Source organism: Diorhabda carinulata, chromosome 6 (assembly GCF_026250575.1).
Source record: "Diorhabda carinulata isolate Delta chromosome 6, icDioCari1.1, whole genome shotgun sequence".
Taxonomy (NCBI): Eukaryota; Metazoa; Arthropoda; class Insecta; order Coleoptera; family Chrysomelidae; genus Diorhabda; species Diorhabda carinulata.
The window spans coordinates 25,533,841-25,552,917 of NC_079465.1; the positions used below are offsets into that span (position 1 = coordinate 25,533,841).

At 31.8% G+C, this 19,077-nt stretch overlaps 1 protein-coding gene across 2 annotated transcripts in view; it reads left to right on the forward strand.

Annotated features, from left to right (window-relative positions):
• The window catches only part of LOC130895940 (adipokinetic hormone/corazonin-related peptide receptor variant I-like), a 61,010-nt gene extending 42,134 nt beyond the window's left edge, over nt 1-18,876 (forward strand). The window contains exons 6-9 of one of the 2 annotated variants that reach the window (XM_057803598.1): nt 356-534; nt 7,036-7,113; nt 15,795-15,904; nt 16,979-18,876. In XM_057803598.1, the coding sequence (XP_057659581.1) occupies nt 356-534; nt 7,036-7,113; nt 15,795-15,904; nt 16,979-17,230 (619 nt within the window). In that variant the 3' untranslated portion in view covers nt 17,231-18,876. The remainder of the gene's footprint in view (nt 1-355; nt 535-7,035; nt 7,114-15,794; nt 15,905-16,978) is intronic. The other variant, XM_057803599.1, reaches the window with a different exon arrangement.
• The last annotated feature ends 201 nt before the right edge of the window (nt 18,877-19,077 follow it).

Here is a 19,077-nt window from a genome sequence, read left to right on the forward strand (position 1 = left end):
TGATGGTCATAGAAAAGCCTGGACTGATCTATAGATGGCGGTAGCTGCTTGAAACATCGGTACCATAGGAGATTCTGCACTGTTCTATAGATGGCGGTAGCTGCTTGAAGCATCAGTACCATAGAGGAGCTTGGACTGATCTATATATGGCGGTAGGTGCTTGAAACATCGATCCATCACTTACCACCCGAAACAAAATAACAATCAAAACAATGGATTGAAGGCAATGTCAAACAAACATCGCTGGGTGTATGGAACTAAAGGTTGATTTTTCCAAAATATTTGTGTGTTTTTTGTAGCGCTAGGTACTTTTGGGACCGTCCACTGTATGTTTAATATTTCAAATTTCTTGCAGGTATATGATAGATAGAGAAAGTGCAGAACGTTTACCGGAATGGATACAAGAAACGTTTTTTATAATGGTGGTCACAAATAGTTGCGCAAATCCCATAATTTACGGCAGTTATATAATAACTTGCAAAAAAAAACGTAAATACGTCACGTGTTTCGACAAAAAACAAAACTGCATCAATGGTAAGCTATACCATTTTATTTTTATCTGAAATTTGTATTTGTCTATCCACTACAAGTCTTAAATTATGCTATGACTAAATTTTATTGCAAAGCTCTTTTTGTTATTAATTTTTTAGGTTAAAACTGAGAATGTTGTATTGTTGCTATAGAGTAATAATAAAGTTAGAAACAGCTTGTTCAAGTCGGTCCGAACAGTTGATAGAGAGAGAAAAAACATCGGTATACCACTTAGTATTTCTCTCTACTCTATTCTGATTGGATCGCTACGAACTGTCAAATTCTACATCTATTCTCATGTTTTCATTTCTTTCTTTCAATTTCTTCTTTGCATGTCTTCTAATTTTACTATTTACTATTCATAATTTCTGAATCGATGCTAGTATATACGAGGGTTGTTTCTTTTGCATGCGTTTGAACCGATCAGAAACATTTTTACCATTCCGATTAAGGTACCTCCAAAACATATGATTTCAACGCTTTAACTGCTTCTTCAGGTGTAGAAAAACGTTGAACTCGCGATTTATTTTTCATCTACGGGAATAAGAAGCAATTATTTGGTACCAAACAAGAAATGTACGGCGTAGGTATGATCCATAGATTCAGAAACGTTTTGGTTTGAACTGATGTGTGAGAACTGGTATTATCGTGATGGAGATTCGTCTTCTGCGATTGGTTATTGAAACAATCGATTTTGGAGGACGAAATTCTTCATGTAGCGAAGAGTGAATTCGGAAAATCAGCTCAAAGATTACTCGTTTAAGTACGTCACTATTAAAAATGATGACGATGTCGAAATCGTGTATCATCTATTTATTTGAATATTTACTATTTAATGATGTGCACATATGGTATGTTCCCTATCTAAAAATAAGGGGTTGGGGAAGTTTTAGCTTAAACTATTGTGGGAAACTAAATATGCATCAGTTTCATTGTGTATGTTATTAACCGCAATGCATGATTATTAGATCGTTATATGCCTGAATGAATATACAAATTTAGACAATAATCACGTTCGGAATTTCCAACTAATAAATAAATTATCTATATATCATTTTACGTGGAATATTTGAGAAGTTTTCGACTTGATTATTCAAAATTCAGGTATGTTTTTAATATTGAATAACCACTCGAGTAAAGGTTTTGACAAAATTTTATGAAATCGTTATCAAATATTTGTTTTTGAAAGGCAAACATTTACATATTTCATATTGTAGGACTCTCCTGGTTTAACCATAACGGTGGGCTTAATTGGGGAAAAATTGCTGTCTAATGAAGTCCAAACAGGAAAAAGTTATCGGGGATTAGATCTGCAAAATACGAAATAATTTCAAATATGATATGGACAAATAGGGTCGATTTTCTACGATTCCACCCTCCAAATTCAGCATTATAATCGAGGTTTTTACCTTTTTAAGATAGCTATGAATTTTATACTAAGTTTTACGTCTTTTCACGCTTTCGAGTCGCTTCAGCACATGCCTCAGCTGAGTAAATGTGTAGAGTAGAGGATTTTAACAAAATTTTATGAAATCGTTATCGAATAATTGGTTTTGAAATGCAAACATTTACATACTTGATATTGTAGGACTTTCCTGGTTTAACGGTGGGCTGAAAAAGTATTTTAATTCAATTTGTCCCTAACCTCAAAATAACCTCTTAATGAAGTTTTAATTGGGAAAAAATTGCTGTTTAGTGAAGTTCAAACAGGAAAAAGTTATCGGGGATTAGATCTGCAAAATACGAAACAATTTCAAATATAATATGGACAAATAGGGTCGTTTTTCTACGATTCCACCCTCCAAATTCAGCTTTATAATCGAGGTTTTTACCTTTTTAAGATAGCTATGAATTTTATACTAAGTTTTACGTCTTTTCACGCTTTCGAGTCGCTTCAGCACATGTCTCAGCTGAGTAAACGTGTAGAGTAGAGGATTTTAACAAAATTTTATGAAATCGTTTTCGAATAATTGGTTTTGAAATGCAAACATTTACATACTTGATATTGTAGGACTTTCCTGGTTTAACGGTGGGATGAAAAAGTATTTTAATTCAATTTGTCCCTAACCTCAAAATAACCTCTTAATGAAGTTTTAATTGGGAAAAAATTGCTGTTTAGTGAAGTTCAAACAGGAAAAAGTTATCGGGGATTAGATCTGCAAAATACGTAACAATTTCAAATATAATATGGACAAATAGAGTCGTTTTTCTACGATTCCACCCTCCAAATTCAGCATTATAATCGAGGTTTTTACCTTTTTAAGATAGCTATGAATTTTATACTAAGTTTTACGTCTTTTCACGCTTTCGAGTCGCTTCAGCACATGTCTCAGCTGAGTAAACGTGTAGAGTAGAGGATTTTAATAAAATTTTATGAAATCGTTTTCGAATAATTGGTTTTGAAATGCAAACATTTACATACTTGATATTGTAGGACTTTCCTGGTTTAACGGTGGGCTGAAAAAGTATTTTAATTCAATTTGTCCCTAACCTCAAAATAACCTCTTAATGAAGTTTTAATTGGGAAAAAATTGCTGTTTAGTGAAGTTCAAACAGGAAAAAGTTATCGGGGATTAGATCTGCAAAATACGAAACAATTTCAAATATAATATGGACAAATGGGGTCGTTTTTCTACGATTCCACCCTCCAAATTCAGCTTTATAATCGAGGTTTTTACCTTTTTAAGATAGCTATGAATTTTATACTAAGTTTTACGTCTTTTCACGCTTTCGAGTCGCTTCAGCACATGTCTCAGCTGAGTAAACGTGTAGAGTAGAGGATTTTAACAAAATTTTATGAAATCGTTTTCGAATAATTGGTTTTGAAATGCAAACATTTACATACTTGATATTGTAGGACTTTCCTGGTTTAACGGTGGGCTGAAAAAGTATTTTAATTCAATTTGTCCCTAACCTCAAAATAACCTCTTAATGAAGTTTTAATTGGGAAAAAATTTCTGTTTAGTGAAGTTCAAACAGGAAAAAGTTATCGGGGATTAGATCTGCAAAATACGAAACAATTTCAAATATAATATGGACAAATGGGGTCGTTTTTCTACGATTCCACCCTTCAAATACTACGTTATAATCGAGGTTTTTACCTTTTTAAGATAGCTATGAATATTATACTAGCTTTTGCATTTTTCTATGCTTTGGAGTCGCTTCAGCACATGCAGTCTTCTCAGCTGAGTAGATGTGTAGAGTAGATGCTATGTTTCATCCATTTTGTAGTCTTTTATCTGACTGACTGCTTCATCCATCGTCATAAAAAGGTTTTCATTAATCAGTAACAAAAACTGCTAAGAAACATTAATAATTCTTTGTTTGTAAGCTCGCGTGGCGCTTTATTTGAACAGAGCTTTCGTTTACCCATATTTGAAGCTAACTTATATCTTAGGGCTTCAATAATGAACATTTCGTTTGGAACTCGAGAGGGGGATCAACAGTTTACCGACTCCTGGTCTAAAATATACTTTCACCTCTACCATGTGAACTTTTCTTGATTAAGGGTTTTGCCCCAATTGAGCGCTACTACATTTTTACCAAATCACTTAATGAAGTATCACTAGAGTTTGTGTCGAGTATGATGAAGTTATAATTAATAAACTTTGAAATTTGTGGTTAACGTTCGTTAATCTAGTTATTTTCGAACGTTAATTAAATATCCGGTAGTTGATTTTTGTTGTAAAGTATTGTATTAGTTAATTAATTTCTTTGTCGTTCATTCGTTTATTTTATGTCTCAAATACAATTTTATAGTAAAGTTTCTCGTCAACATGATTCTTCTGCCTTTCTAAACACGAAGAGTCGTAAGTAATAAGAGCGACAGACTTTTAAAGGTTGTTGAATGCCTTTTTGTCCTCCAAAAAAAAAAATAACGAGTATTAAAGCGAAAATTTAGACAGCATAAACGTACACTAAAAAAACCTACGTCACATCACTTTCGTGTTATAGGAGACCCAATAATAACCGGAATTATTTTTTAAATGCTATATATTCACACATATTTACAAAACAACCTTATATTATGTATTACAAGTAATAAATTTGTCCCAGCGGAGCTTCCACTGTTCGAAACAATGTTTGAACTCATCTTTAGAGTTGGTTGCAGCCTCCTGTCTCGTTCTTTTCTTGATGTCTTGAATGTTTCCAAATCGCCGTCCTTTCATGTCCCTTTTCAAGCGTGGAAACAAGAAAAAGTCGCACGGAGCCAGGTCAGGCGAGTAAGGTGCGTAGGACAGCGGAACTATGTTATTTAAAAAAAAAAAACTGGTGATGGCCGAATGTGCAGATGCGATGTCATGATGGAAGAACCAGTCACCTATTTGCTGAACCGAGCTCCAAGATATTCAACTGATTTCTGACACTTGATCAATTGTCTGTCGACGGTCTGTGCGCACAGGCTCTCGAATTCTTTCAACATTTTCATCGATTCGGGCAGTTGATGAACGTCCAGAGCGAGGTTTGTCGTCATTTTTAAATCGAGAAACCACTCATACACTTGAGTTTTCCCCATAGCATCATCTTTGTAAGCAGTTTTCAACATTTTCTGCAGCGTCTTTACCGAGTAGAAAACAAAATTTCACAGCGCTAGGCTGTTCACTTAAATTAGCCATCATAAAAAAACGAAGCAGTCACTAGTGACGAACAGAACGTGGCAGGTCAACGGTCCGCGCGGCGCTGAACAGGCGACAAGTTGCGCTAGACAGGCCCTAGCGGCAGAAATCAGTATTACCAAAGCTATTCCGATTACTTTTGGGTAGATGGAATTATGTTGAAGAGCTCGGAAAAGCATTTGCATTGGTAGTATCGGTTAACAATGTCAGATCTGTGACCTTTCTTCTATGCTCTAGGCTGTCCAAATTCCTTGTCAACTTTTCGTCGAATTGCTCTCTTCTGTATTGAGTCGAGCATCCTCAATGTATGATTGGGAGACCAACTCATAGATAATTAGAAGCTCTTACTGATAACTTTTCGATGTTAAAGATGGCACCCTTTGTGGTTTTTTCTCCATCTTTTATGTGTTATTAACTATAAATGTCGTTTTAAAATGAAAATATAGATTCTAGTCAAGCAAATATACAAGGATGTCTTCTTCTCTTGCATGGCAAAGAAGATCTATAGAACATATTGATAAAGTGTCCGAAAAAAATCAGGGAAACCAATCGTAGAAGACGAATCAATCTCCACCTTCCAATCTCCAATGCGAGCTATCACATTTCAGATCAAACAAAAACGTTTTTGAGCTGTTAAAATAACGAATTGGATGTTTTTTTATTTGTGTATCTCCAAAATTAGACAACGACACTCATATACGAGGTCTGGCTATTGAATAACGAGACTGGTTATGAAAAAGGGTTTTACCTTCCCTTCAATATACTCTTCTATGGTGAGTGCGTTTAGGATCTCTGCTTTACCGCTTCCATCGACTCAAATTGAGTCTGTTTCAAAGCAGATTTTATCTTCGAAACAAAAAAAAGTGACACGGTGCTAAATCTGGTGAGTACGGTGGGTGTTTACTGCTTTGTCCTGGTCCAAAACTCGAATAGCCAGACCTCGTATGAATTCTAGATACATACAATACATTTTAGAAACGAATTCTACCACCAGGTTATTTAAAGGGTTTTGTCGTTTTTTATCCAGTATATTTCACCTTTACTTCAATCATCATTAACATTTTATTACGTAACAAGTTTGCATCAGTCTTTAGCTTATTGTTTTTATTCAATATTATAGTGGTAAATTTCATTTACAGTTATTAAGTTTTGTCCTAATCGTTTTGAAAATCAAGATTTTTCGTTATACTGTTTTGTCTGTTACTGAACGACAAAATTTATTAACCGTCAGTTTTTCACAGACGATGTTTTATTAACATGAGAAATTAGATTTTTTTACTTACAAATCGGGACCAATTGGATTTCAATCCAATTTTCTCGAACAAATAATATGACACCAGCTGTTATCGTACCTCATTTTCCTTCAGTTAATTTTCCGCAAATTAAAAGAAGAATCCATGGTATTCGCAGCTGTTTTATACAAATTATCATCAAAGATTATTGAATTATTTGATTAGACAACTTCGTCAAAAGTATAATGACAATTAGATATGATAGAATTCATTCGTTACATTGCGAAAAATGGTTAGTACGAAAAAATATTTTCTAAGCACAAATTCATTTATAACGATTTTCTATTCGTATGGGTACTTAAAAACAGATGAAAAAATATAGAATCGATTCCTAAAATGAGCTTTGAACTTTATATATACACGGAAGCATAAAAAAGTTGCACGCTCTAGCGAAAAATCTGTTTTTTTCTGATTTTAGCATCTCAAAGCCATTAGTTTTAGCTATGTAACGAGTTATTTTTGTTATTTTTTTCGTAAAGAGAAAATATCGAACTAAAAGAAATTTTAAACAATGATTTAATTAACATATTTTTGAATATCACAGTTTTATAAAACAGAAAAACTAATTGACCTCTTTCAATCCTGCCTTCTTTCAGATGGAGAAATGCCCAGTTCGAATGGTAGCAGAAATTTTGTAAGAAAGAAGCTAAAGTGCTTTCTCCGTTTGAGGAAAGGTGAGGAGATTACATTATTCGTATTTTATATTTTGCTCTTATCAATACGTAAAAACGAAACGATGACATGTTGAACAGATAGATTCCATCAAACTTAGTCGAAAACTATCACGGATAAAAGCTAGGAAACAATAAAAATATAGAAGCTCCGATTCCGGCGATAATTTGAGAACAATTTTTACGATTTATTTTCAATTTTTAACGTTCAATGTATTATTAAAAACTTCAATATTTCTGGAGTCGTCACCTCATTTGGCGATGCTGATCCTCGGCCTCGTTTAAACTCTGTTACTCAATATTTCACTCTTGAAAACGAAGGATCAGTTTCATCCAGAGTAGAGCTCGATATGCACAAAGAAAGCTCGGCCTGATGAAACATTTTATAACAACACAACTGTTTCTAAAGATTGCAGTTGATTCTGATACATTATAGAGAAATTTCCGAAACTCGGCGAGGCAAAAATTGAAGAAGGGAATATCCATTAGTCCAATAATACAAAAACTAATGACACAAACTTTGAGGGAAAGCTGAACGATCTGGACAAAATCGCTTGGGAATTATTTGTGGAAATGGAAAATAACAATTTTATGCAAAGCTTCACAAAGAAACCTGAGGCGTCAACTTTTACAGTTGATGTATTATTGTTAGGCGGCCATAAAACATTCAAAATCTGGTATTAGTTTCCTGCGAATCAAGCGCTGGGTAGAACGTACTACATTCTCCTTAAATATCGTTTCATATTTTTTCAAAATCTCTTTAATTTTTAATCGCCCTTAGTCCAAAACATTCCCAAACCATCACCAAGCCTCCACCGTTTTTTACAGATGGGATTACACATAGATCTAGCATCCATTCTAGCTCAAACTTCAAAACTTTGACGCAGCACCCCATAACTGCAACCCTTCTAATTTTATTTTGACGTCTCAATAGATTCCGTAGTTTCATTGAACTGAGCTGTTATCTTTGAGCAGTCAATCAAGTTTACTAATTATTTATTTTCTATATAATTTCGTTCTTATAAAATTTCAATTAAGAGTTTGGGGTAATGATGTTTATTTAGTTCTCAACAATTTTCATCTTGTTTGTGTATTTTCGGTATTGAAATTAATAAACGACTGTCTGTATATTTCGGTTAAGTCTACCTGAGACTAATCATGGACTTGTTTGTGCGAACGCCTTTTATATATACATATATTTTTTTCGTTTCAAACTGTAGATGTTATAATTAATTTTCTTATATTATCTCACTTCAAGGACTGTAAAAAGTATGTGAATCGCAAAACTGGTATACCGGGGAGAGATGTAAAGAAGCGTTTATAATACATATCTCACGACAAAAGTGATGAACAAGTTTCACCAGCTCTAAAACTCAACAGTGACTTAATATAAATTCGATCAACAACTCGATTCTTGAACAGCTTTAACAACTTACCACAACTTTCTGGGGGTCTTCGAATCTATATTCAAGTTACTAGAAAGAGCTAAATACAAAATTTCAACCTTTCCCGCTCTTTTTATTTTAAAATTTGTCTGTTTGGTTCGCAAAAGCTCTCAATTATGGTCTAGGGCTGTTTATCTAGCCACGGAACTGTCGATTTAACCAAAATTGATGGAATTATGAAAATGGAACAGTATTACAACACGACGACGAACCCAAGCATAATTCCAAATTATGCGGAAGATATTTGGAAGAGAAAGATGCACAAGGGGTGTTAACATACATGGTTTGGAATCCTCAGAGCCCGGATCTCAATCCCATTGAACTTTTTGGGGGAGAACTTGACCAGAACGTTCGTAATTATGGTTCATCCTCTCAAGAAAAAATGTGGATTGCTTTATACTAAAATTGAAACAATATATTATGAGATACTATGAACGAATTGATTAGACAATATTCCGAGGAAGGTTTTTTGAGAAACAATTAACTTAGCTAACTAGCATAGACGTTCCAGAAATACCTGGCTTGACATAGAGATGGCAGTACTTGCTTGAAAAATACCACGGCACGTTGTTTATTATTTGTCATCAATAGTAATATCATCGTCATAAAAGCTGAACTAGATTCAACTCTGGATAAGACTGTTCCTTCGTTATCAACAATAATCACAATGGATTAAAAACAGTGATTGGTAATTAAGCAATAAAGGAATTTTTCGATAGTTTCATGACCATGGAAATTTTTTTTTAGTGAATAATCGTAGACACTAAATTATGAATATATGAAAAAAAAAATTATATAATTCTAAACATTTCCGTCTGATATAAAAGATTTATTTTTACCCTGTTATGACATTTTTCTTGGAAATCATACCACCAACTGATTGCAGGTACACGTGGGCACTCAAAATAGAAACCATTTCATTACGTATCGGGAAAACATAATTATTATATCGTTTTCCGTTGTTAGTAGAAAATTTTTATGTAATTAGAAATATGAAAGACTAAAATTAATAATAAGACACGTGATTGGATTCTGAATTGAAACACGTATCATTAAACGTTTTGAAAGATATAACATGAAATGAAATAGTAATCGTAATCTGTAATTTATACGAGGAATATACAGAAAGATGACAATTATTCATATAAATTCCTGATTCGAAAATATACATTGAAAGGCATACATACGGGCAATTGAAAACTATAAAATCGTAAAACTTACATGAGTCATTGGCTTCATCGAACTTCATCGACGTTATTTGCTGATAATAGTGGAAATATAAATAAAACAAAAAAAAATAATATATATCAAGTGCCTTGTACTAATTACGACGCTGTCTACATAGGGCAAACATCTCAGTATTTAGAAAATAGACTAAATGATCATCAATAGGATAAAAAAATATAGAACTGCATGAAATATTAAAAAAACATAAATTCACTTATAAAGATTCAAAAATTCTTGAAACGGAATCTAATACACGAAAAAGAAAATTTTTAGAAATGGTTTACATTCATAAGAAAAAGCTATAAATGATAAAGAAGACCTAAATAATTTGAGTAAAATTTATAGCTCTACGTCAATTTTATCAATCTTTCGAAAATTATTAAAAAAACTCATATTGAAACAGAGAAAAGACCTAAAATCAAGAATATTAAGAAATATAAACATATTAAAAAGAAATTTATAAATTTAGAGACACAATTGCTGGGAAACCACCAATGTAGGATATATAAACAATTCGCTTATGAACAAAATTAGAATTGACGCAATTTTCTCAGCATTCAAATGTACCAAACATTCCAAATGAATTGAACCCGTTCAATATAACCAATTGTTGAAATTCCAATATAAATTATTGGAATTAGAATTTAAGGATTTCTAATTTTGTTCTATAAATAAACAATTTTATTTAATTTCTTATTTCTTAAATAAATAATATGAAGAAATGTGCTTAACTTATTTTTATATTAATGTTAATAACCAATACACACGGTTGCCAAAAAAATGTACTTAACACGTCAAGGAACTGTTTTTTGGGTCTCGCAGACTTCCAGGACTCGCCACAGAATCTACTCGCATGAAAAAACACTCGTTATGTAAATTTCTATTTCTTATGTAACTTTTTATATAATTACTTCATTTAGCTATCTCGCTTAATTATTAATCGAATTCGGACTACAATGGGCAAACTATTTCTGAAGATTTAATTTAATAGATAAATATTATCAAATTGTCGTACAAGTTTCTGAATATTATTTTTGATGAATCGAAACGTTGAAATCCTGACCTGAATTTCTGTTTCAATTCATGCTGAATTAAGCCACAAATCGGCTTAATTAACATATTCTTGTTATGTAAATCCCAGATATATGCAAAAACGTTAAACACGAGGATCTATGAAGATATTATGGATCCATTGTTATGTCAAGGATTTTATTAGATGCAAAACATCATTCTACATATAAATTCAAAATTTTTTGCTGTAAGATAAGTTGCTGGCAATAACTAAAATAAAAATTTGATTTTAAACATTTGAAACTAGAAATTTATACCCGAATGTATGTTTTTTTTTTCAATAAAGGATACGTATTTAAACTCAAAAAGGACCTAATATGATTATCATTATCGTGAGGAAATTAATTTTAGCTATCACGTGAGTTGTCAGTAAATATATCAGAAACAGGAAATGAAGCTGTGACAATGAAAATTTAGAACTTTATCGATTCAATATATAGTACGGGTACAATAGAAATAAGCCCGAAATTAAATTGGGCCCTTCTGAGTTTCTATATTCTCAGAGGTTTTCGGTTAGTAACAAAATTACTGGCACGGGTTTTCGAAATTTTGGAATAACTCGAAAACTAAGAGGAATACGAAAAAACTGCCCTAATAAAAATTGTAGAGCATAAAATTTTCTAAAAAAAATGTTTCTAGTTATTTTTTCGTTAGAGCCACTATTTTTGAGTAAATCTCCTCAACGTCGAAAGTAGGAACATCCGCTCACGAATTCAAGCAAATTCAGCGCACATGAAAACTGCTCTAACTCCTGGAAAACTACTTCGTTTTCAAAAAATTAAAATGCATCATGATTATTGAGATCTCTATTTTCTATACGGGTAATTTTCGCCTTGGAAAATTTTCGAAAATCTTGTGGCCACATAAACACTTGAAGTTTCAATGGAAATATTCCATCAATCGCTGTATAAACAAGCAAATCCAACGGGAGATTCGTCGTTCGTGTTATTATCAATATTTCCATCTAATTCTTGGTTTCAAATGAATTAACTTTTAAAAAACGCGATCATGAACATGAAAAAATGTCTAGGAACCAATTTATGGAGAATTTTGTGCTGTACAATTTTGACTTGAGTGTATAAACCCATTTTGAGGTAAAAATATTGAGGTTACAAACAAATACCTACAATACTTTTTTGTAGATAATTTTGTACTCTACATTTTATGTCACGGTAGTTTTTTTCCAATTCCTAATAGTTTTCGAGTTATTCGCTTTTCAAAATTTCGAAAATACGTGCTTGTAATTTTATTACGAGTTGCTAGACTTATTCAGTAGCTCAAAATCGCCTTATTTGCCTGTACTAATACTCAATATATAGAACCATATATCGAAAAAACTAGTAATGAATTCTCATCAAAATTGTCATCGATGTAGAATATAATCACGTTCCGTATTTTTCCGAGAAAACGAAGAATTCAATAAAAACTTTATTAATATGAAAACATGAACTTTTAATATACAAGGAGTTTGTTCAAAAATGCGATAAATCACTTGAAATGAAAACAAAGTAAAAAAAGAACGTTTTAAATTAATATCGTTCAAAGTATCTGTCATGAAATATCGAAAATTTCATCTTTACAATAAAATTTCGAAATATACATAAGTAAAAACATTAAGCTGGTACCACACGATGTCTCCGAAGCTTCCAACGTAGGATGCTGATTGGACACTCGTGTGCTCTTAGACGAATGTTTTGTTTCCATCTCTTGGAATTGGCATGTTGACCATGGAAAGTCGGTTTTTTTCACACACGTGACTTCCTTCTCCTTTTGCATGTGAATGCTACGTGTTTTTCTACATCCAACCTGGAAGGATCCAATGTTCAACTGTAAGTATCCTAATTGATACTCGTATTGATCAGCGCATTCCAGAAAACGTTTATCAACAGAGAAGCAGGTCAATTCAAATTATTCTCCAATTGTAGTTCGAAGGACGCGGAAACGAGAGCCCAGAGAAAGAAGTGCGGGCCACTCAACGAACCCGCGTCTTCTTATGCATTCTCCAAAATGAACATTAAGCTCTATTCTGCATTTTCAAGAGTATTGGATCGTTATCCATTTGTCCACGTGAATCTTCGAGCATTTCTAGATTAATTTTGCCCGTCACGCGACTCTCAGAAAAGTACTGACCCACGAAACCTCCCTCATGGATATCTACCCACACACACATACCCAGGCAGGTTTAATTCTTCTTCTACAAAGACGGGAGGGAGAGTACACGCAGCCGATTGACTGTACTGTATACATACACGCACATAAGGAAAAAAAAGGGTCTCAACAACTTTTTTGTCGGAGATTTTTTGGATCTATTAGTAAATTTCCATATTAAAACTTGGAAACAACGGATTTATGTTTGTATTTAATTTTACTGAAATTATCTTCGCTTGTTTTATTAAATACAAAATAAAATTCTTTATAATGGGTTCCTTATCTATGCTTATAAGGCGATTATGGTTTTATGGGATATTTGATGACCGGCATTGTAATATTTCGAAAATTAATGAATAGATTACGAGGTAGGCAAAACCTTTTGACCGGTAGAGTATATTACAACCGCAAGAACTACTCTTATTGAATCGTATACTATTTAATCACATCTCGTGTACTTCAAATAACGATTCAAGATTAGAATGATTGGTTAGGTTGCTGTAAGCAAATCAAGTCTTCAATCATGACAAAAGGACGTCCAAATCGTTTGTCATTATTTTCATTAAAATCCCTAAATCAATTACGCACCCTTCCATCAATTATTAGATATTTACTATAAAGCTCAATTAGTTATCGGTGAATGTTTGTAGGACGAAGTGAGCGAATTGATTGACATAGCAACAGACGAAGCAACGGACATCGACATAGACGTCAAACGCAATAGCGACGGGAAAAGATTGGCCGACCTTGAACTCCCGTTACATGATTAAATTATAAAAATAACCCTCGTATAATCGTTACGTAGGATGGTGAAAGTAAAAGTTATGAAAAGAAAAAAAAAACAACATGCTGAGGTTGTTGAGAAAAGTTGTATTTATTTGAATATAATGATTATATTTTCAACTTTCTATATCTACAATGAACCAAAATAACTTTTTAATGGAAAATTATTTTCTTTTGAAAACTTATATACCTTTACAAATTTGGTAGGGTTCGTATTCAATTTAATTTAGAGTCTTTGTTAACTAATTGAGCAAAAATGAAAGGTATTCCACTTTAAATTAAAACGTTACATATAGTACAGGCAAATAATACAAAAAAAAATTGTGCGTGTGTGTCAGCTCCGACGCACGACTGGAATTTACTCCTTAAGTTCGATAGTCTAACCAGACGCAAAAAGAGTTTCTTTAACTTAAAAAAGATTGGTTGATTGCCAGAATATTTTGGGCTTCCTTCATTAATTTTTTTTTCAATCTGTAAGCTCGCTGTCTCTCGGCTGGAGTTTTTGGAGGTTTAGATTTTTTCCTAGTCAAAAAATATAAAAAAAGATTAAATTAGAAAATTTATAAATGCATAATTATAAAAATTTTAACCGACTTTAAGAAAATTGATAAAAAAAGGTTTTTATAAACATTTTTTTTAAATTATTATAATTAATTTTTTATTTAAAATATAATATTAAACAAAAATGGTTACAAAAAGATAATTATGTCACTAAATCTTTTACATACAATAATAAATAGTACATGAAAATTATTTAAATAAGCTAAAAAATAACTTTTCGAAAGAAAATTATATAAAAACATTATTATAATGAAAAAATATTGTCGATTTTTCTGATAATATTATCGAATTATTGACTACAGTTGTTAATATTTAAAAATTATTTATAAAATAAATCATAATAACGTGAAAGAATTTATAGACATCGACAAAAAAATTAGGTTACGTTAGAAACTTTCTATTTTATGTGGATGCGCTCGATAATTCATATTGGGTTGATTATCTAATTTTATGTGTTGTTTTCAAATATATATTTATATGAACTACATCGATAATTATTAAAATATTTAATAAATACAAATTGCACATGCTCATACAAATAAATCATGAATTATAACGTACTTTGCAACCACGTGTTTGTTAGATGTTCCGGCAATATCATCTACACCTCTTTCTGCCATAGTTATTTGAAAATACTTTCAATTCACTTTAGCGGAACACAATGATAATAAAACTTCACAATGACAGCAATATAAGTATGTTGACACTGACAAATTAGAAAGTTGCGCATCATAGGATGCGCACCAAAAACGTAACGAAGTCATTCATCGATAGATTTTACTCCTCACATTTTTCTCATACCGGGCCCCTTATATATGCAAATCGATTCTTAAGGAGTAAACTCTAAAAATAATAATTTCGTCCAAGACGGATGAAATTAAGCAACACTAAGTGTCAATTAGTAGTTACTTGGCACATCGCGTTGTGAAGGAATAAATAAAGAAATGATTACAAAAATAAAAAGATTTATGAATGAATAATTCAAAGGGCGTGACCATGTCTGTAGATGGAACGAATTTTGTTTTCTTTGCAGCCTGTTCTTACTTTTCACCAAGTCTACAATCGCCATTTCTCCAAAATAATCCCAAACCACCATCACCGAGCCTACGCAGTGTCTGAATTTTCGAGAACGAAGCCAATTCGTATACGAACTGCACTTAAATATAACTTGGTCCAAAAAGTATAAACCACAGCTCGTTCTTGCCTCTCAAAGATCTAGCTGGGACTAAACTATAATCATAAACACCAAAGCAATAATTCACAGATGAAAAATAACGAACAAATCAGCCGATAAATGCTAATTTCAATTTGTCGTAGTTGACAAAATATGTGTAAAGTAAACTATTATTTTTGGTTTTGAAGACAAATAAACCATTCATTGTACCAGAAACAGTATTTAACTATGAGAAATATTCAACTAGTATTGAAATTCGTTTCTTTTTGTTGTAGGAGGTTCGGCGATTACAAAATCGACAGGTGTACGGACTCCAGGGACAAACTTCCGCTTTCGTAACGATTCAAATCGAATGTATAAATTAGAAAAATATCCTGAGGAACAGGTAACATTATATATTTCCCTTTTTATTATCAAGATAACTTCCATTTTATAACTCAGTTCACGTGAAAAGGTTTTTTTTTGACCTAAACCTGAAGATTTCAGCACTTTGGAAATTTATTTAATCGTTTAAGACCGTAAATTTTCGGACAGCTTGACTTTCTAAATCCAAAACTGTAAACAATTTAGAATATAATCAAGAAAGTTCACCATATTGTACTGGATGATCATCTAATTAGAGTTAGATATATAAAAGAAGTTTGATCATAATTAATCGGATTTTGCATCGGTTCATATCCGTACATGAAACCTGTATCCATATTGAAATTGTCAAGACAATTAATTGCAAAGGGAAAACTTTCCAAAGGATCCTCGTAGTTATCAAAAGAAAACTTTGACACTTATTTGATTCTACGAATTTCAATAGAAAGGAACGTCCTCAAGCTTGCTTTTTACTGTTTCTATTAAATCCGTTCAACGATTTAATTCGCTGTCGTTTTGAAGACAGCAATTGAATTACATCACGTTCTTTTTGCTAACCACAGCATTACGATATCTAGGACCTTTTTCATCAGTGACATAAGTCACGAATGTGAAGAAGATTTCATTATATATAAAGGAATAATTTCAATATAATAGATTTATCACGCACACAAAATCAAAAGGGTGGATGAAATCATAGACGTCCGTGTATTAAATTGAAAAACAAGACTTCAAATATAATGAGCGTGTTTATAAAACATAACATTTTCAAGTTTCAATGGATTCATGTATAATTAAAATAGATTATTTGATAAAACAAAAACGATTTTTGAATATACTTCCGTTCCCTTCTAGAGACGTTTAAGAAAATTAAAATTTTATCTCCAACATAAAATTAAGTTGTTTCATGTTTCCATTAACTTATATTTCCTTCCAATTTTCTTCTGACGTTAAAAACAAGTTGATTAACAAACTGATCTCAGGGGCATTCGCTTAACAGTTTTATCGTATTCATTCTCTCTTCTTTTATAATTAATATTGGATGTAATAATTTTTATCGGGAAACATAATTACATAATAGAAAAAAAACTTACAGAATGAACGTATACGTTCCGTTGAATGTCCACCGTCTGCGGCGAGAGTGAGTTTCGCCCAGAGCAGCTCCAGCCGTAGTCAACCGATGTCTTTCTACAGCGAACCCGTAACTAATCCTCTGGGATTCGTATGCGATGAAATAAAATTATCTGAACCGGATCTATCATTGAAAACGACGCTAGTCGTCAATGTTCATCAAGCCAAAGTGCAATACCACCATCACGGGTATTCAAATAACGTTCGAAAAATGTGAATAGGAAGAAATGGAAAGCTCTTAAAACCGAGCTGGGTAGTGCCTTTATCAAAATTGAAATTATCGAATATATTCACTTCATCCCGTTAAACAACATCGAATTCATTATTCTTTTATTGTACCAAGTCCAAGCTTAAAAATGTATGTCCTTTATCATTTGTTTATTTTATGTCTGATTGTATCCTGACAATCAGTTCTTCTGTCTCTTTTTATTATATATTGACCCCGTTTGCCTTAGCAATCCTTTCTTTTCTTCTCGTGTGTATCATCTTCTTCGATGTAACTGATTATTTTCTTGTTGTCTATTATCCATCTACATACGACCTCTATAAACTTGTTTATAGTTTCTTTTTCTTTTCGTTTTACGTCTCTTATATTCATCTCTCTTAATTTCATTATTCAGTTAACTATTTATCTCCTCAAAGTGTCAACTGTCAACTTGTATACCTAGGCACATTCTTTTTCTTTATTTCTTTTTATTCTTTCAGTCATTTTACAATCCATTATTTCTTTATTCTGTACTAGACGATACTAAAATATACTTTAACATGTAATTCTCAATATTCTTTTGGTTCCACGAGCATTTGATTATTTTCAGAAGCTTTTTTTTACATTACTATGATTAAGTATTGAAGTTTACTTGTAATTTAATTTTTGATTCACACAAATCATTCACAAACGGCACACCCTGTATGTTACGTTTCTAACAACCGCTCATTAACTTGACAATACTTGTATTACATGCGAACAAATATTGCAAATCTCTAGAACTAACCGAATTATTAATTATAAATTAAAAGTATTGACATATCTGTGACAAGTTGTTCGAAAAAGTTTTTCATTATTTCTCTGAAAGATGCTTGAACTGAAAGAAAAGTTCCTACCGTATTTTCATAATTTGAAGTTGGTTATATCACCAAATTGTGTGAAAAATTACCATTTTTTTTTACTAAAACTGCGGTTTGTAAGGTTATAAGCTTTAAATAGAATGTCAGTCAGAAATTTGTCAGTTAATTAATTTGAAATACGAAAAAACACTATTTTCGACAATTGTTTTCATTCAATAACTCATTTATAGTATAGAATCGTTTCTCGTATCGTTTTATATTACTTTCAGCACTCGAAAAACGTTATTACTTTTGTTTGTTCAAACCAATTTCGTTTACTACGAATACGTTTACCAGATTTTTCCGCCAAAGGAAATAAAAATTGCTTTGATTACTTTATATGCCTTATTTTTCGTTTAAACTGTTAATTTAGTTTTTTTTAACATATAAACGAAAGTTAAAAGAGAAAACATGATTATTTTTTTGGAATTACTTAGATGTATAAAGGATATTCCGAGTTTATGAAACAAATTTAAATGCTCTCAATATTTATTTGTAAAACTTTTCGAATACCCCTCATACTATTGCGTTGATGTAATCAACTTATTATTTCTACTACTTGTTAATACTACCTAAACGAAAAATGGACTTTTTCAGTACGAATTTGTTAAAAAAAATTAATAATAATAAACAAAATCAGTATTACTACTATAAATTATTTTTAATCATATTTAAATTTCTATATTGTTACAATAATTGTGAAATTTCTGTGATGTATGTACATTGTACAGATTCTATTATGAATAAAAAATGTTTTCATATTTTTTTTGTTTCATTTCACAACAACGAAATTTTCAAACAAAAAAATTAGTTTGGAAAATACATAATGGTTGACATTAATTCAAATATAACAGGCAGCGCTTTCTATTATCTAGTGGCCGTACTATATACACGATAAAGATGGAAAAAAGAAAGCGATCTTTATTACCATCTTATTAACAGCTTCTCTAATTTTTTATA